At 36.4% G+C, this 19,298-nt stretch overlaps 1 protein-coding gene across 1 annotated transcript in view; it reads right to left on the minus strand.

The window, feature by feature from the left end:
- Positions 1–4,269: 4,269 nt before the first annotated feature.
- Positions 4,270–19,298, minus strand: part of CCDC125 (coiled-coil domain containing 125) — a 52,418-nt gene continuing 37,389 nt past the window's right edge. Inside the window, exons 8-12 of the mRNA XM_021007526.2 lie at positions 19,091–19,203; positions 16,944–17,051; positions 12,718–12,892; positions 8,132–8,250; positions 4,270–6,795 (exon numbers count right to left, since the gene is read on the minus strand). Of these exons, the coding sequence (XP_020863185.1) occupies positions 6,490–6,795; positions 8,132–8,250; positions 12,718–12,892; positions 16,944–17,051; positions 19,091–19,203 (821 nt within the window). The 3' untranslated portion in view covers positions 4,270–6,489. The remainder of the gene's footprint in view (positions 6,796–8,131; positions 8,251–12,717; positions 12,893–16,943; positions 17,052–19,090; positions 19,204–19,298) is intronic.

Below are 19,298 nucleotides of genomic sequence, written 5' to 3' on the forward strand. Positions count from 1 at the left end.
GCCTCCTGGCCTATATTTCCTAAGGGAAATATTTTTATTGTTACTTTCATTACCATTCCATTTTATTAAGTGAAATGTTTTTGTCTTAAGCTTTTTGAGCTTGAGCTACCTTTGCCTGACTCTTAAAGGTAGGCACATTGATGGCGGCTTGTGAGCTAGAGGTTTAATGGATACTTACCCATATATCTTGGACCAGGTTTAGCCTTCTCTGGAAGATTTTCCTTGCACTTTGGGGTGAAGGGAAGAGAATCTACTTCACCTAAGTACTTCACATACATTTGCCAACCTTTAGCAAGTCATTTATATAATACAGAGAAATTTCTCTCTGTTTTGAAGTTAACAAAGGAAAAATGATTGTAACTGATAATTCCTAAATAACATACCATGAGTAGAGAACAGGTCATTGTTATAGATAAACCACTACATCTTCTTGAAAGAGCTATCAGTGCCTCAGAAGGCACTGAATCTGAGCAGTAAAGACAAATAATCTATAAAGAAAGATAAGTCTTTACAGAGTGCAGAAACTACAAAACAGAGGACTAGTGATTGTGGAAGTGCTGAAGGAAATATGACATGTAGACTACAGCTGGTTTCTTGACCAAAATAGAAGTTAGTGTCTGTAATATTCAGATTCTACAATTCTTTCTTTCTTTTTTGACAAGAAAAGAAAATTAACTATTTAGAAAACTTATGACTCACATTCTGGGAGGAAGTGATGATATCTTTTGTGATGACAGCTTTTGCTTATGCCTTCAGAATTTCACTTCCTACTTGCATAGTGTATATAAATGTGTGTGAGTGTGTGTGTGTGTGTGTGTGTGTGTGTGTGTGTGTACTTTTTTAAAAAGACATTGACTTTTTCTTTTTGGCAAACTTCTTAATTCTTCTGAAACCCAGGAATATATTAAAGGAATCTCAGCAGTTGACTGATAGTAAAAACTATGAAAGAGAGGGCTGGTAGAAAGAAAGGATTTGGTAGAAATCAAATTAGGCTGAAAGGCTGATCAATATTTCATGGACTTCTAAGAATTATTTCACCATTTAATTCTCAAATGATTACAAAGCACGGTGAAAATCCTGGAAGCTTCAAAAGCGGACATTTTTTCCAGATTCCTAGAGTATTTCCCCCATATTATAAAGATACCACAACCACAGGGCAATACATAGTAAACACATTTCTACTTGAGCAAATGGCAAACAAAATAATCAAAGGAGAAACACAGATACACACACAAACACAAACACAGAAATCAATTTTAGTCAGTATTGTTCTCAATGGAACAAAGCCCAGAGTCAAAGCAGCTACAATTACTTTCTGGACTGACATAGGCTGCTTGGAGAAGTCTAGCAGGAAGTAGGACTAGATCATCAGTTTCCAGACCCTTACTTCCTTGCCCTTCCTACCCTGCTTTTTTCTGGACAGAAAAATCAATAATTAGATCAACATTCCAAGCAAATGGAAAAGTATGTTTCATCTCTAAGTAGACCTTGCATGGAACCGTACAGGCACATATGCCATTCCAAGCCTCCAAGCAGACTTTTCTATCTTTGGAAAAGTACAGACATCAATAATCTTGTTTGCAAAGAGAAAACAGAGCAGACTCTTGGTCAAGTGCCAGATATGAATTTCCTACAGTGTAGTGGAAATGTGTGGAGGAAAAAAAAAAGTCTAAGACTTTTTGATTTGGCTTAAAGATCAGGCTGAAGACAAGCTTGTTTACATGGAATAAGATTGTGATTAAAAAGACAATACGCTAGTGGCCTAGCACCACAGCAAGGCCACAAAGAGGAGACACAAGTGAGACCCATATGTGGAACAACCATCATCATCCTGAGAGTCTCCATTACTCCCCTTTGTAGTGACTTTCCCTGAAGTCTTTGGACTTCTGCAACAATCTCCTTTTCCCACTTCCTACCTGGCCTCTTAAATGTGGTAATCCCGGGATTTCTGGCCTGAGCAGTTTCTTATTTGTCTTGGAGATTTCTTTCTTTTGTTACTCAGTCATGCCTGACTCTTCATGACCTCATTTAGGGTTTTCTTGGCAAAGATACTAATGTGGTTTGCCATTTCCTTCTCCAGCACATTTTACTGATAAGGAAACTAAGGCAAACAGGGTTAAGTGACTTGCCCAGGGTCACACACAATTAGTGTCTGAGGCCAGATTTGAACTCAGGAAAATGAATCTTCCTGACTCCAGGCCTGGCGCTCTGTGCACTAACGCACCCTCTAGCTGCCATTAGTCCTTAATCCTTCTTTCCCCTAGGATCTTAGTCCCCTAACCATGAGGCTGTCATTGTTGCATCTGAACAGCAGAATTCAAACATCTCTCTCCCCTTGTCCTCCAGAGACAGCAGCTAGAAGGTTCTGCTAGCCTCTCCATATGAGGGATCTTCCTGGTTCTGCGGAAAACTGGCTATACTTCCAGGATCTTTTAAATCCTTGTGGGAAGCTAACAAATGACTCCAGATATGGGTGGATCTCAGGGTCTTCCTCTGGGTGAGCAAAGGACCAGCCAGTGCTCTACCCACTGCGCCATCTAGCTGCCCCTCTATTTTCTATTTCTTATATCACAATAATATCCCATGTATTCCCCACCTCTCCAAGAGAGGCTTTCCACATGATGAATACTATTTTTTGGAGGGAAAAAAAAAAGGCAGCATGCCTGATCAATACTTCGAAAAGTCCAAAAAGATATGCAATGTGTAACGCCTGTGGACCTCCCACTTCCATTAGGGGGCAGGTTGAGGCTGTCTTCTCATATGTCTTCATTTGAGTCCTGTTTGAACTTCATCACTTCATCATTTTCTTTTGATTTTTTTGGTATGTCATTCTTCTTTCCATTTATATTGTTGTAATTACTATGTATATTGTTTTCTTGGCTCTGCTTACCTTATTCTACATTAGTTCATAGAGATCTTTCCATACTTCTCTGTATTCAACACACACATAATTTCTTACAGCATAGTAATATTCCATTACATTCTTCTACCACAATTTGTTTAGCCATTCCCCAATTGATGGGCATCTACTTTGTTTTCAATTCTTAGCTATCATAAAAAGTACTGCTAAATATTTTGGAGCACATGAGGACTTTTTTCTTATCTTTACAATGTTGTTGTAGAAATTTTTCTCTTTGTTCTCTTTTTTTAATTTTTTTTATTTTTAGGCAATTGGGGTTAAGTGACTTGCCCAGGGTCACACAGCTAGTAAGTGTCAAGTGTTTGGTCTGAGGCCTAATTTGAACTCAGTTCCTCCTGACTCCAGGGCCGGTGCTCTATACCCTGAGCCACCTAGCTGCCCTGGGACTTTTTTCTTATCCATTGCTTCCTTGGGGTATAAACTCCGCAATGGAGTTCCTGGTTCAAAGGGTATGGACAGTTTAGTCACTTTATTTGCATTATCCCAAATTGATTTCCCAAATGATTGCAGCATTTTACAGTTCTACAAATAATGTTAGTGCACCTATCTTTCTACAACCCCACCAACATTAAATGTTACCTTTTTTTTTTGGTCATTTTTGCCAATTTTCAGAATGTGAGGTGAAACCTCAGGGTTGTTTTATTTGCATGTCTCTTATTATTAGTGATTTGGAGCTTTTCTTTCATGTGGTTGTGAATACTATGTAGTTCTTTTAAGAACTATTTGTTCACATCCTTTAACCATTTATGTATTGGGGAATGGCTATTAATTAGTTACATACCTTGAATACCAAACTCCTATCAGAGAATTTTGATACAAAGATTTTTCCCATTTGACCACTTCCCTTCTAATTCTAGGTGTATTATTGTTGCCTTTTCAGCTTCAAGTTCTTTTTTCAGTTGCAGACACAGTAATATGCTCCCTTCCCCTGACCCCAATTTCCTCTTCTTGTCCAATATTCCCTTTTCCTCTCCTCCCCTTCAACTAGTCCTCTTCCTTAGTTTGGGGGAAAGGGTGTTGTAAATTTTTAAAATTTATTTTAAACTTAAATACAAAATGAGAAAAGAAAAAAAAAACCAATGCCATGTACACAGCAGAACATAGGAGAGGACTCAATATAAAACAATGAATTTCCATTTCAAGAAAATCTATATAATAAATACTACATATAGTGTAGAATGAAGTGTCAGATTTGTAGTCAAAAAGGGTTAGGAACTTTGAAGTCACCAACATAGATACTGAAATCTCTGAGGATGATGTTGAGAGATAGGATAAAGTTTATGCTAAATTCATAAGGAAAGGTGCCCACAGGGCAGCATGGCTGATGTGTAGAGAGTAGTAGAGATGGACTTTAAATAAAGACAAAAAGAAGGATATTGGCTTGAACCCCAAGATGATACACGTTGTGATTACCAAATTCAGCTAAGGCTCAGAGCAAATAAGCTCCAGAACAAAACAATATTTATCAGTAAAAGCCTGATATAAATGAATCTAAAATGTACTTATTAGCATTGGCCTATACCAATATATGGTACAAATGGGTCATGTTATATTCGAAATGGGTACATACATAAACAACTCTCAATGATAATCTAGACTTTTAGAAACAGAAAGAAAAACTAAAAGATTACTTCTAGCCTTTAGTATAAGCCTAAACAAGTTTTCAGAAATACACAGACAAGATACTAACTGAAGCCATAAATGATCAAAGGCAAATGGTTATATAAGCAGGATATAGGATATCAGCCAGATTCATATTTTTAATGGGCAGTAAAAAATGCAAAAGTGAATGAAAAATAACTAAAAATGGCAAAGAACTCCCTCCAAAAGTCAAATTACTAGAAGATAGCACAGAAGCAAAGCAAAGTTTTGTTTTTAGATAGAATACCTTCAATGTTTGTTTATATATTTATTGAGCAAATTGGTTTGAAACTATGTGATTGCGCACATAGAAATGAGCACATATGTTTATTGATCTTAAGTCAAATATTATTCTTTTACTAAAAATTTAATTGTGTCTTTCTCTGAAGAACTCAAAAAATTTTTACAAATACTACCTCACAGTCCTCATAATGCTGGTGAGGTAAGATGTCACAAGACCCTAATGCAGCTTGTTTGTACTATTCAGATCAGGAATCAGATATAAAAATGTCAAATAACTGTTTTATATTCAAAGGCGCATCTCTATATGGAATTCAGTTTCTTGACTCCCTCAACTTCATACTAAGTGCTCTTCCTTCAATAGCAAATTATATAAATATTAACACAATTTTCCAGATTCCCTTTTGTTGTTTTTGTTCCATCATTTAGTTGTGTCCAACTCTTCGTGACCCTGTGGACTATAGCATGCCAGGCCTTCTATCCTCCACTATCTCCTGAAGTCTGTCTGTACCTAAAATTGATCTTATCTAACATGGTAATTTATTGGTTTAAAAAATTATAACCTGAAAAACTGATATCCAGCGATGAAAGTTTCTGAGGCCTGAAAAACTTTGCCATAGGGGAAAAAAAGTACTTAGCTCTATTAATGTTAGTTCAGTTATTATTACTTCATCCTCTTTCACAAATATGTCTTATTGCATAAATCCTTTAACTTCAAGGCTGCAGTGCAATCTCTTCTATACAAGCACTTTTTCACTTGCCTTTTCACCAAAGATTAGAATTAGGTGAAAATCTGACTTCCACTTCTTATAATGACAGTATAAAACACTCCCTAAGCTACAAGGACTTGGGAGTACCTATTTTGCTTGAGCCACTGAGTTACATAATATCTCCAAATCGATCATTAAGAGGCAGCGATACAATAGAAAGAATGGTGGATTTGAGTCTGAAGACCTGAGTACAGATCTGAGTTCTGCTCCTCCCTGTATGATTCCTTTCTGCGCTCATTTCCTCATGTATAAAAGAAGGAAGTTAGACTAGATGATTTCTGAGGACCCCTCCAGAGCTAAACCTGTAATCCTATGAAGTAAAAGGCAATAAATTCCTTACAAACTCTATCCAAAGAAACGAACAAAGGCAAAATTTCATCCTGTGAAATTCTGGGCTAAAATTAACAAAATAGAACTTTTCATTCTTAACTTTTTACATCAAATAGTTCAGTGAAAAAGCCAAGATTAAAAACTGCTTCAGTAGCTAATAGTTAATGTGTTCCATTGGAAGGATTGGCTATATGCCATAGTTACACAGAGCAGCATTTTAAAGTTGTTCCATGCTCCTTTAGCCAACCCAGGGTCCTATTATGTAGCCTAATTGAATAATTATGTTTCTATTTTCTTCCTAAATCATTTTATGTATTTGGTTTCAGTATGTTAACAAATACACACTAAATGAAATGCCATACTAAAAATATTTTAAAGCACATATTTCATCACAATATTAAATTGTAGAAAAATACATTGTTCTCATAAAGTTTGGTCAAATTATTATTTTAAAATTAGGAAGGCTCAGTGCAACATAGGTGCAAAACTTCTCATGACACAGTAAGAGGCACAAAATCTTATTTTCTTAAATGGTGTTACAAACCACTTTCAATTCTAATTTCATCTGTTTCTTCAACCTGATTTTCTTCAAAAAAACCTCATGCTTGATGGCAAGGAATGTGATTTTTGAAGTGTTCTTGTGGAAGTCTCTTCTATTTTGTGGTCAGAGACTGAACAAATACAATTCCTAGAGTTAAGAATGTGGAAATTTGAACATACAGGATCAAACAAACTAGGAGGATCTGAAGTTTGGGGTGAGTGGTTTTCAGATGGAGAATCTTCCTTCACAGGTTCATGGTCTTTATTCTTTACAGCACCTTTTTCTTCCAGTTCCCGAGCAAGCATGTAACTAACTTTTCTCTGATGAGCTAAAGCTTCTTCTTTATCATTTAACTGTATGTATAGTAAATTAAAAAAAAAGCACAATTAAGGCAATAAATATCAAGACTGACTTTGACACTTTGGAACAGCTGTAATTTCATCATTCTCTTCCCATTGACTCCTTAACAACTACCACGAATGAAAAATTCAACACTCAGTGGTCAACCTCCTAAGGACGTGTCAGGCAGTCAATCAACTAGCTTTTAAGTGTCTACAATGTGCCAGGCACTGCGCTAAACAATGGGAATAGGAAGAAAGCAAAAAAACAGTTCCCGTTCTCAAAGAGCTCACTATTTAATGGATATGGGTTTCTATACACATAGCTAGCCTTGTCATTAAATGGATAAATGCACAGTCTACTGCTTAGCTTGTACTCAAAGCCTTCGTAGATCTGCTAGAGTTCGCTGGGATGGCCATGGAATGGCCTTCTGGATCATCTTTATGCCTTAATAAAACATTAGAACAGTCCTTCGGTACAGAGATGTCAAACATGGGGCCACCAACCATATATGACCTGCAATATTCCCAAAGATGTCCCAAATAGAATAAAATGTAATTGGGAAATATTTAATAAAATAAATAAAAATACAATAAAACATAGATAACATTACATTTTAAAACTAAGTCAACATGTGGCCCACATGAATCACTATGTATGGATTTGTGGCCTTGTTTCTATTAGAGTTTGACAGGACTGCTTTGGTGGATAGTACACAAATACATTCCAATTTATGTTATTTTATAATAAGAGGTTATTGTGCCATACTACTCAGTCATTAATTCTCCAATGTCAAACTTTTAGTAAGTAGCCATGGCATACAAACTTTGTAAGCAGTTAAAAATAAGTGGAAAGCAAAGCTCTTCATTCAGAGTCTCATAGAATGAAACTGGAAAGATAGAACATGTATGCATGCATCCATTCATACTATGACTTACAGACCAACATGCTATATGCATTTATGCCTTTGATATGGTCAGAACATATGTTTCAAGACAGCACGGAATAAAGGGAATAATCAGAACTGGGTGGCATGCATCAAGGAAGACTTTGAAGAAACACTGAGCCTAGTTTTGAAGAGGACGATAAATACAAACAGGGCAGATTATGAGTAGAGTGCTCCAGGTTTTTAGGAAAGGATTTGAATTGATGGACAATCAGAGGTGGGAAAGAAGTGTTCCATGGGTTGAATGGTATTATAGACATGAAAGAGATAAGTAAGTTGCATTAAGGAGTAAGACAACAAGCAGATTAAGGTTGGCTGGAATAGAAGATCCACATGGGGAAGTTATAAGAAATGAGACTGAACAGGTCCTTAGCCTCCGAAAAGAAGAAACTAAAGATACTGACCAAATCTATCAGGATCCTAAAGATTTCCTGAGGATTATCCAGCTCTTCTATTTTCTTAGAATTGGCTTCAAGTATATCTATTAGCTTCTGTCCAAAGTTCTTCTTTTGTAACACAAATCCTAAAATTAAATAAGTTAAGTCTAAGTGAAATACAATACTGTGAAATAATACTAGCTCATATTTATGTATATACACGGCCAACTTAAGAATTTACCAAGTACCTAGAATTGAGCAGTGTTTTTCATCTTACAAAGACTTTTAAGTCATACTTGCAATGACCCCATAAGGTGAATCTGAGAGAGGGGACAGATATTATGCCCTTAAAAAGATTCATGATACAAAATGCTATCCATATCCAGAGAAAGAACTATGGAGTCTGAAAACAGATTGAAATGTAATATTTTCTCTTTTTTTAAATTTTTTCTTTCTCGTGGTTTTTCCCTTTTGTTCTGATTCTTCTTTCACAACATGACTAACGTGAAAATACATTTAATATGATTGTATGTATTTAGCCTATATCAGATTGTATGCCGGCTTGGAGAAAGAGGAGGGAAGGGAGGGGGAAAAATTAGAACTCAAAATCTTATAAAAGTGAATGTTGAAAACTAAAAATTAATTTAAAAAAATAAAGTGCATAGTCAATTAAAAAAATAAACAGCAGATGAGGGGACTGAGGCTCAGAGAGCTTGTGACATGTCCAAGCGCAAAAAGTTATTAAGTGGCAGGGTCAGGTCTCCTAATTCCTGAGCAAGCATTCTCTCCCCTATGCAGATTGCTTCCTAAACATCAGAATGTCTGTCCCACCACAGCAAAATCTTTCCTCATTAAAAAAAACTATTCACCATATGTATTCTAGTAAGAAGAGGGTATGAAACACCTGTATTAGAGGATGTAGCTTCATAACTCATTTAGTAGAAATGAGTCAGTTTGGTAATTTGATACTTAATATTTTGATGCTTTAAAAAGTGCTTTCTTCTGGGCAAGTCGCTTAACCCCAATTGCCTCATAAAACAAAAACAAAAAAAGTGCTTTCTTTTAAAATAAAATGAAATTTTAAGTTTAACAACATCAATGAATACAAATAAAATAAGGAATAAAATACCATATAAAAGCAGAAAAATACTATTTTCATTCTGATTTTAAAAATTAACTTTAACTAAATAATAACAAAACTTACGTATTTTGTCTCCTTCCAATTTTGTTTTGTCTACAGATTTACAAAGTTCGGTTGGTGTAAAAGTTGCAAAAAAACAAAAACAAAAACTGAACCACATATTAACTACAACCATATAAAAAAGTTAGAAAATGAGAATGAATGAAAAATCCCAATGAGGACATGGAAGGAGTAACAGAAAAACTGTTATGATACTTAATGCATGACTAATGGGAAAATATGCTTAACATGAATGTATACGTAGAGCCTATATCAGATTGTATGCCATCTTGGGGGAGGGGAGGAAGAAGTGGAAGGGGGAGAAAATTTATAACTCAAAATCTTATGGAAGTGAATGTTGAAAACTAAAAACAAATTAATTAATCATCCAAAAAAAAAGAAATTAAAGTTACTAAATGAGCTCAGTTGGTTGTATTGATGTTAAGCTATTAATAAAACATTGTAGTGGCCCCGTCTTCTCGGCCAACCACACAGCATGCATTTGGATACTGGGTCCCAAAAGGGTGGTTACCCTGGACTCAAGGTACTCTGTGGATCCATACTACTAAAACTATAGCACACAAACCCCCACTGGTATGCTTGATTGCCTTTAACTAATAGAGACAACTAGATCAAAGCATTTACTGAGATAGCATTGTAAGAACAATAGTTACAGTACATTACCTGCCTCACCAAAGCCTGGTCACACTCTTCTACAACTAAGCCCAGAATCAGTGGAAAGAACAGACAAACACACAGAGCACACTAGTAGAGAAATACACATGAAGAGAGTATAAGCACCAAGCAGCTCACACCTCTGACAGTTCAGAGGCTCCAGAATCTGTTCCTTAGTCATATCTTCAATCTACTCCTCTTGGGTGGAGCATCTCTACTAAACAGGCTGCTCAGCTAGGATCCCTGGACTTCTTACTCACTACAGTTCAGTTCTTAATAGTCAGGATTGGCTCCCTCACACAGGTCTCACATGTCATATTAATTCTGGGCCTGTTCCTGGCTGGATGCAGGGTCTTTGATTGGCCAAGCAGCTCTACTGCAAGATGCTAGGGCCAGTTGGGAGGAAGGAGAGAAAAACCTCCTTTCATCCCTTTTCCCATAGCTAGCTTTCCAAATAGAGAATTTTTTCATACCTTATAGATATTACGAGCTCTTCTTTTTATTTCAACTAAGACTTTAACACCTCATTGTCTACCTTACCTACCCCTTATGTTCTGTGTCTCCTACTCCACATTACCACTTCCAGGTTCTCCCCCCATCACCATCACTCAGTGACCTCTCCTCCTTTGAGGTCTATACAATCCAAATCTACCAGTCAATCAAAATCATGGTAGCTCTTTTTTTTACAGACCTCTATGACACTCCCTTTCCTTCCTCAATGAACTCAGTAACTGGCTCTCATAGTCTTTCTTTCCTCTCTAAATTCTGTCTACACACACACACACACACACACACACACACACACACACACACAAGTACTGCCTTCAAACATTCTAACTTCCTAATTCTTGTGACTTTCCCATGACTTCCACCCTACCTTAGCCTCATACAAGATGGTCATACACTTGATCTTGTCATCAACCACAAATGCACCACACCTCCAGGTTCAAGAACTCTGAAATTCCCTTATCTGATCACCATCTATTGGTTTTCCATCTCTCCCTCTGCATCCCTATACCAAATCTTGCTCTCCATCCACACCATGACCTCTAATCCCTTGACCTTGCAGTTCTCTCTACCAGGCCATCTCCCCTCTTTTCCCTATCTTGACCCCTTCTTGAACCAGTTCAACTCTACACTGTCCTTGGCTTTCCTAGCTCCAAAACCAGGTTCCCCTTTCCACCAAATTAAACTCTTGACAACTGATAAGTAGAACAAACATCACCTTTCAGTCTTCATGTTTCATAATTTGCACATTTCTAAATCAATCAAAAGCTGAAATTGTGTGCAAGGTTATATGATTACTTCCAAATTCTGTGACTTTTAGCTTTATTAATAACTTCAAGCTTACTTATTTTTCCTCACCAAGGAAAAGGGACTTGCACTACCTACCCCATAGGGTTGCAAGGAAGGCACTTTGTAAACTGTTAAGTGCCAAAGAGAAAAAAATTTGGGGGGGGGATGGATAAAACAAATTGTATTGATGCACTCAAGCTATACCTTGGATTTGCTATACCAGGAGATTTTTCCTCTTGTTAATTCTTCCATAATTTTTTTTCTTACTAAAGACGACTTAACTATTAGAACAATAGCAAATGGATGCAAATATATATTAGTCAGAGCCTAGTCTATCGAATTTTGACCAATGAGTATTTAGCTAAAATTCTTCTGTGGATTTTCAGTAACAAGAGCAGCCAAAATTGCTAAAGAAGGGATTCCTACTCAGAGATGAGCTCTACTCAATGAATCATACAACACGAATCTTACATTTGGATAGGACCCAGAGCACTATCTGGTTCAACCCATACATGATGAGAACTCTTCAGCATAGCCAACAAGTAATTGGTCATTTAAACTTTGGGACCTCTGAGGTCTCTTTCATTTCTGGGATTCTGGAATTCTATAATTCTATATTTAATCCTACTTCTTAAATGCCAACTAAATTTCAGGGCTCTTTTAAAAAATATAAATGTTATCATTAAATTATGTTTCACAAACAAAAATTACATTTAGATAAAAATAATGAACAAATTAAAATTACATTTAATAAACATGAAATAACAAATAAAGAACATAAGATGAACCTCACATTATCAACATATTTTAGGAAGGGAAATCTTAATTTTAAAAGACAGTGCCAAAGTATCAGAGATACCTTAGAGGTCAACTAAGTCAATCCCTTCATTTTATAGACAGGAAAATGAGGCAGAGAGGTTAAATGAAAGCTATTATTCTACTCCTTCAGAGTCAAACACAATACAGTATTGTAACAGAGAATGAAGCCCTGACAATTTTTATTACCCAGTTGGAAGAACTGACCAAAGGAAACATCTTGAAGGGGTTAAGCAAAACATATTGTTGTTGAAAACATCACTTCAACTTGGTTTTCATTGCCACTATCCAAATTATTAGTTTTTCCTGATAGTTTCCCTTTAATAATCCTATAAGCTTTTAAATAGCATATAATTTTCTTTTAAATGTGTTCGTTCCTATGAACATGAAAGAACCAGGAGAGAATCTGTTGGGAATTTGTGACATGACCTCATGATTCTCAAAGTCTCACTTGCAGCTGTGTCCTTCAATAGCCCTATTGTTGGGTTTTTCCATGGATGGTTTTGTCAACCAGACAACTATGAGTGAGACATTATATGCTGTAGCCTTATTATAACAGAGTACAACTAAAATCGACATACTTAGTGTTCTATTAGAATTACCCAGACCCCTAAAATTGAACAAGGTTTTTCTGATGTATAATTACCATCATTCTTAAGATGTTTCCAGTTTAGCCATTTGGCTGGTTTTTTACAAATTTTATTCATTTGTGTCAATCTCAGAGTCTGCTCATTTCTTCTCATTAATTGTTGCTCAAATGCAATCCTGAATGCATCTGCCATTATATAAGCTTCTTCTTTACTCTTCCTTAAGATTTCTAACTGTAACAGAAAGAAAAGTTTTAGTAAATATCCTGCACAAAGGTTAATCTGGGCTTGCTTGCTGGTAGTAATTAGTATAGGACTCAAATATTTTGCCAGTAGAAAGGGGTGATGGGGTGGAAATAAAATGCTATTTCTATACTTTTTTTTTACTTCTTTCTAAAAAAGCAGCACATTTTACTAAGGAAAGGTTCAAACACTTATTTGTGGTTTCCTTGGCATATTTTTTGCTTACTGCTTTTCTCTGCTACTTTTTAGAGACTCTGCTGAATACTTTAAGTGCTTAATGAGTCACTAGATGTGACCTCTCAGCATGGCCTGGAATTCCATTACAACCTTAGAATAAGATATGCAGAAGCAAGAGCTCAAAAATTTCAGCATCTGAGCCTTCAGGGTTTACAATCCCTATATTATTTTGACTATACTTATTACTGAAAATCAGCAAAAGAGACATATGTAACCCAGAGTCAAAGTCCCTGTCTCTGGCCCAAGAGAGATAGGGCTCCCAGAGAGTGAAGTGTTTGATTAATAAGAAAAGGAGACTTTTCTTTCCATTCTATCCCCAACCTGCATGCTGAACCCTCTGCAGATTTGGACACTCCTGCAGAAAATTAAGTCAGATCCATTTGGAAGAGACCTAATTTTCTCTATGAGCGTCTATGACCTCAGAGGGTATAGCAGATAGATTAGGAGAGAAGGAACCGGTGGGAGAGAGAGGGAGGGAGGAGGAATTGAAGATCCACTGGCCTCACAGGGGCAAATATTACAAAATAAAAAGTTGCTGTAAAATACATAGTGATAAAATATTGGCACAAGGTAGAACTTCAAAGTGACTGGTGTTATGCATTTTTGTTTAACTTTGAGCTCTTTAGCAAAGCCAGGGAATTTATTGTTGTTCCGTAGTTCAGTCATGTCTGACTCTTCATGACCCCATGGACCACAGCACACCAGGTCCCTCTATCTCCCACCGTCTTTCAAAGTCTTTCCAAGTTCATGTTCATTGTTTCCATGACACTATCCATCTCATCCTCTGCTGTCTCCTTTTCCTTCTGCCTTCAACCTTTCTCACCCTCTGAGTCTTTTCCAATGAGTTCTGTCTTCTCATTATGTGGCCAAAGTATTTAAGCTTCAGCTTAAACCAGGGAATAGTTTGAGACAAATCAAAACAAATGGACAAATACAGAATTTAATCAATAACAGGAGGTGGGGGGAAATATAAGAATGCCAGAAACTGTGCTAAGCCCTTTTTACAAATATTATCTCATTTGACCCTCACAACAACAGCGAGATGTAGGTGCTGTTATTATCCCCATTTTACATGTGAGAAAACTAAGGCAAAGGTTAAGCAGCTTGTCCAAGATTACACAGCTAGTAAGTATCTTGAGGCTGGCTTTGAATTTGGGCCTTCCTGACCCCAAGCAGAGTGCTGAATAGTAAATTGATTATTGAAATAATATGATCTATCTTCCCTGGGGGCTAAGAAGGAAATAAGCATTTATTGAGCACCTACTATGTGCCAGGCACTGTGCTAAGTGCTTATGAATATTACCTCATTTGATCCCTCACAACAACCCTGTGAGGTAGGTGCTATTATTAGTCTCATTTTACAGCTGAGGAAACTGAGGCAGATAGTGGTTAAGTGACTCCCCTAGGCTAACAGTTAGGAAGGGTTTGATAGCCAATGACAGGTTCATAATAAATATTGTGACTGTTGTAGTGAAGTCAGATTTCTAGCACAGCCTTGATCTAAAAAAATGTAGATGGTCAGGGATTATTTCCAAGTTATTTGAAAGCTTGTGAGATAAATTGATTAATAAGTACAATTTTAGCCCTGTGGAACACTTTGTGCTGTGATAGATCATTGATTTTATCTGTGTGTGTGTGTATTCCTTCTACCAATGGCTATGAAAAAGCTCTCCAAACCATCTCTTCCTGTTTAATTCTTGTCCATATCCTCCCATAAATCCTCCACTGAGGCTCTAGTCAACAGGCTAAAGGCCTTCCTCTCACAGTTAGGACTGGGGGATTCTCAGGCTGTCCATTGTCTCTTATTCTTGCCATATTAACAGCCCACATATGTTGGTCATAAACAACTTTCATGATGTCATTTTGTCTCATGCATCTAGTTAGTAATATTAACAGGCATTTAAATATAACTTTAAAGTTTGCAAAGGGATTTATTTACTTGCTTATCTCATTTGAGCTGCAAATCAGAGATTATGCAGATTTTACAGATGAGAAAACCAAGGTTTAGAGAGGTTGAGTGAGTTGTCCATGGTCACACAACCAGTTGCCCCCCTCCAAAAAAAAATGTGCTTGGAGTCAGGCAACACCTGGGTTTTTATCCCACCTCTGATATATATATATAGTAAGTACCTGAACATAAGGAAGTCACTTTATGTTTCAGGGGCAACTAGGTGGTACCTTAGTGCAGAGAGCTCATGGCTTGGATTCAGAAAGAACTGAGTTCAAATGCATCAAGATATTTACTAGCTATGTGGCCACCGAGCTACTCATTTAACCTCTGTTTGCCTTAGTTTCCCCATCTGTAAAATGAAGATAACAATAGCACACATCTCAGGGTTGTTACGAGGATCAAAAGTTAACAAATATAAAGTACTTTGCAAAACCTTAAAAGCACTATTATAACTGCTAGGTATTATTATTGTACCAAAAGCACCATTATAAATGCCAGCTATTATTATTATATGACAAGCACCATTATAAATGCTAGGTATTATTATTATATTAAAAGCATCATTATAAGTGCTAAGTTTTCTCATTTATAAAATGAGAATAATAATACCAGCAAGTGCCTATTTCAAAGGATTGTTTATGAAGAATCACATGAGACAACACAGGGCAAGCCCTTTGTAAGCCATAAAAAACCACATGTGTGTTAGCCATAATTTTTATTATCGCTATTGCATATCATAAGTGCTAGAACACTGCAGCCTGCACCTGCCCACTATGTGTCATCCCATGGCCCTTTGGGTTGTTTCTAATTTTAAATCTTTTGAGATCTTGGTGTTCTCTGACTCACCAGCCAGTAGCATCACTGGGAAAGTTGTATTTGGGATTAACAAGATAGCCATTCCTAACAGCCAGTACCAAATGCTTTACAATTATTATCCCATTTGATCCTCAGAACAAACCTTGGAGGTAAGTAGTGTTATTATTCCCATTTTACAGATGAGCATACTAAAGTAAACAGAGGTGAAGTGACTTACTCGCCATCACATAGCTAATAAGTGTCTGAGGCCAGATTTGAACTCAGGTCTTTCTGACTCCAGCACTGGTACACTATCTACATATTTAATATATATATATATTTAATTATATATATAATATATGCATCATATAATATATATTATGTATATATATATATATACATACATATACATATAAAACAATATTATATACACACATCTACTTCCATATCCCTGCTTTCTGGCTTAATATCTGTATTTAGCAGATTTTTGAACAAAGTTATCTAGCAAGTTCATCTTTATAACATACATTCAATACATAGCTCTAAAATGTGTCTTCTACAGAAAATAATTTATCCAAGGTCTTGGTTGTTGTTCAATCATTTTAGCCATATTTGACTCTTTGTGACCTCATTTGGGGCTTTCTTGGCAAAGATAGTGGAGTAGTTTGCCATTTTCTTCTCCAGTTCATTTTACAGATGAGGAAACTGAGGCAAACAGGGTCAAATGACTTGCCCAAGGTCACATGGCTACTAAGTGTCTGTGGCAGGATTTGAATTCAGGTCTTTCCTGACTTCAGGCCTAGTGCTGTATCCACTGTGCTACCTAGCTGCCTCAGTGAAATTATAGAATTTTGGTTTGTTTGGGTTTTTTTAATGCTAATGAAACAACCAATTTGTAAGTCAGTTATACTGCTGAAAACCAAGTAAATCTCACCAGTTAACATTTGTCACCATGAAATAATCATTACAGATGTGACTTTTCCATTAATTCCACTGTTTCAAAAATGGAGAAATAAAGCATAGCAATAGTTATGGGCATTTGGCCAAACTAAATGTTACCTCTTGCTTCAGCTGTAGCAGCTGTTTTCTAGCAGTCACAGCCTTCCTAGCACAGGAACAAGGTTGTCCTCCGGGATGGTGACAGATGCAAGCACCAAGTACTGCCAGCTGTGAATTCAAAAGCGCCCAGTAACTAAATGTCAGACGTAGCACATCTTTTGGATATTTAAAGACACTGAAAAGGAAGAGACATAAACTATGTATACACAAGATAGGGAGAATTAACAATATTCACTTGGAACATAATAAAACCAAATCTATCTTCCCTCTTTTCAGTATCAATGTTTTTAAATACTGACGTCAACTTCCTGTCCTTATATGTCTTCAGAACAAATGCGGTCTAATTGTGTTTTCAACTTTTTATTTTCTACCTATTAATTTCTACTTTGTACAATAAACTTAGTTGCTGTATTGGTTTTTCTCTGCTACTCAGACTATAGCCGTTTTGCCTTGACTACTATCTGGCATATGTACTAAGTGACTACCAACTAATTTTGAATATTTTACCTGTGCAAAATATAACTGACTACAAAATCACAACCACATAATACATTTTAAATATGAATAGAAAAGATTTTTTGTATTAGTCATTGTGCTGAAATTATCCATGTCCTTTCTAACAAGAGATAATTAAGAGATAACTATATTTCATTCTCTTTCTCATCAGATCCCTACCACCAATTGTGTAGGGCCCCGGGGATTTGACCTAGTTACCCACTGAAGAGCCCTCACTCTGTACAAGGATTATTTAAGACATCACTCTTTTAGTCTTCTCTTAGATCTAGTTTCTTTCATTTTTCTTACTGCTATTTTTTCAACCATTCAAATCATGCCATCATTCTCTTCTAAGTTCTACATGTCCTTCATATATTGAGATGGCATAATAGAGAACTGTTATATGGTTATACATATGATTTTTGTGTGTGTCTATATGTATATGTACATGGACACACCCATATATTGTTGTTGTTTGTCCTTTTTTGAAGAGGACCAATGACATCATAGGGTGTATGAAACATGTAAAGCAGATACACCGTGATAATTGTCTCAAGACAAACATATATGCATTTTATACATACATATATGTGTGTGTTGTATGTATGTATATGTGTGTGGAGAGAAAAAGGGAGAGACAAAGACAAAGAGACAGAGAGATTACATAGATTAGATAGACAGACAGACATCCCCAAATCCCATTATCCTTTTAGCTTTTTTAACACCACAAAACACACTCAATTTTTTTGTTAAGAATTCACAGTATATATGGAAATATGTTTAATATGATTGTACATGCATAACCTTATTAGATTGCTTGCCCTCTTGGGGAGGGGGGAAGGAAAGGAAGGAGGAAGAAAAAAATTTGGAACTGAAAATCTTATAAAAGTGAATGCTGAAAACTATCTTTACATGTAACTGAAAAAAATAAAATATTATTAAGTAGAAAAACAAAAAAAATGAAAACAATTATTAAAGAAAAGAACTCACATCATACTATATATAGTAATAACTTTTTGTACTGGAATTTGCAGGTAGGCCTGACACTTCAAATCGTGGTGCTGTAACAACCAGAAGAAGACTGCAACACAGCAACAGAATCACTGAGGCAGGAAATGTTTGCCCAACATAAACAAGGTTGCTCTCTCACCCCAGGTATGAAGAGACTAAAGTCAAGTCAAGAAGCGTGTATTAAGTGCTTAATATGTGCCAGAAACGATATTACATGCTGGGAATACAAAGAAAGGCAAAAACAGTCTCTGTTTTCGAAGGAGCTCACAATCTGAGGATACAACATGCAAACAACTATGGCCCAGTGAGACAAAAACAGGTGATGTGGGAGGCCAGGGACTGCCACTGCACTTTACTTATTTTAATGTTTATTTAACATTTTATTTTTCCCCAATTACATGTAAAAACAATTGACATTTTTTTAAATTTTGAATTCCAAATTCCCTCCCTCCTTTCTCCCTTTCCCCCTCATTGAGAAGGCAAGCAATTTGATACAGGTTATATATGTGCAATCATGCAAAACCTATTTCCATGTTAGCCACTGCACTTTAAATATAAAGGAAATTTAAAAAAAAAAAGAGGAACAGTTTTTCCTCTCTCTCCCCCATATCCCATGCTGTCCAAAATTCTTATACACTTACTTCCAGACCTGTAACCTCTGTGGAGCCACCTTTAAGACACATGCTTTCCTGAACAAGCTTCTGCTGTTTCACATCAAGCATTGCAACAAACTCCAGGCACTGCTGATTCAAAGCTAGGGAAGAGAACAAGTAAGACAAATGAAATTACCATACCAAGACTATACCACATGCCATGCTCGTTTCTTCACATGGATACTCTACGGCATTA

Source organism: Phascolarctos cinereus, unplaced genomic scaffold (assembly GCF_003287225.1).
Source record: "Phascolarctos cinereus isolate Bilbo 61053 unplaced genomic scaffold, phaCin_HiC Scaffold_4;HRSCAF=312, whole genome shotgun sequence".
In the NCBI taxonomy this organism is placed as follows: domain Eukaryota; kingdom Metazoa; phylum Chordata; class Mammalia; order Diprotodontia; family Phascolarctidae; genus Phascolarctos; species Phascolarctos cinereus.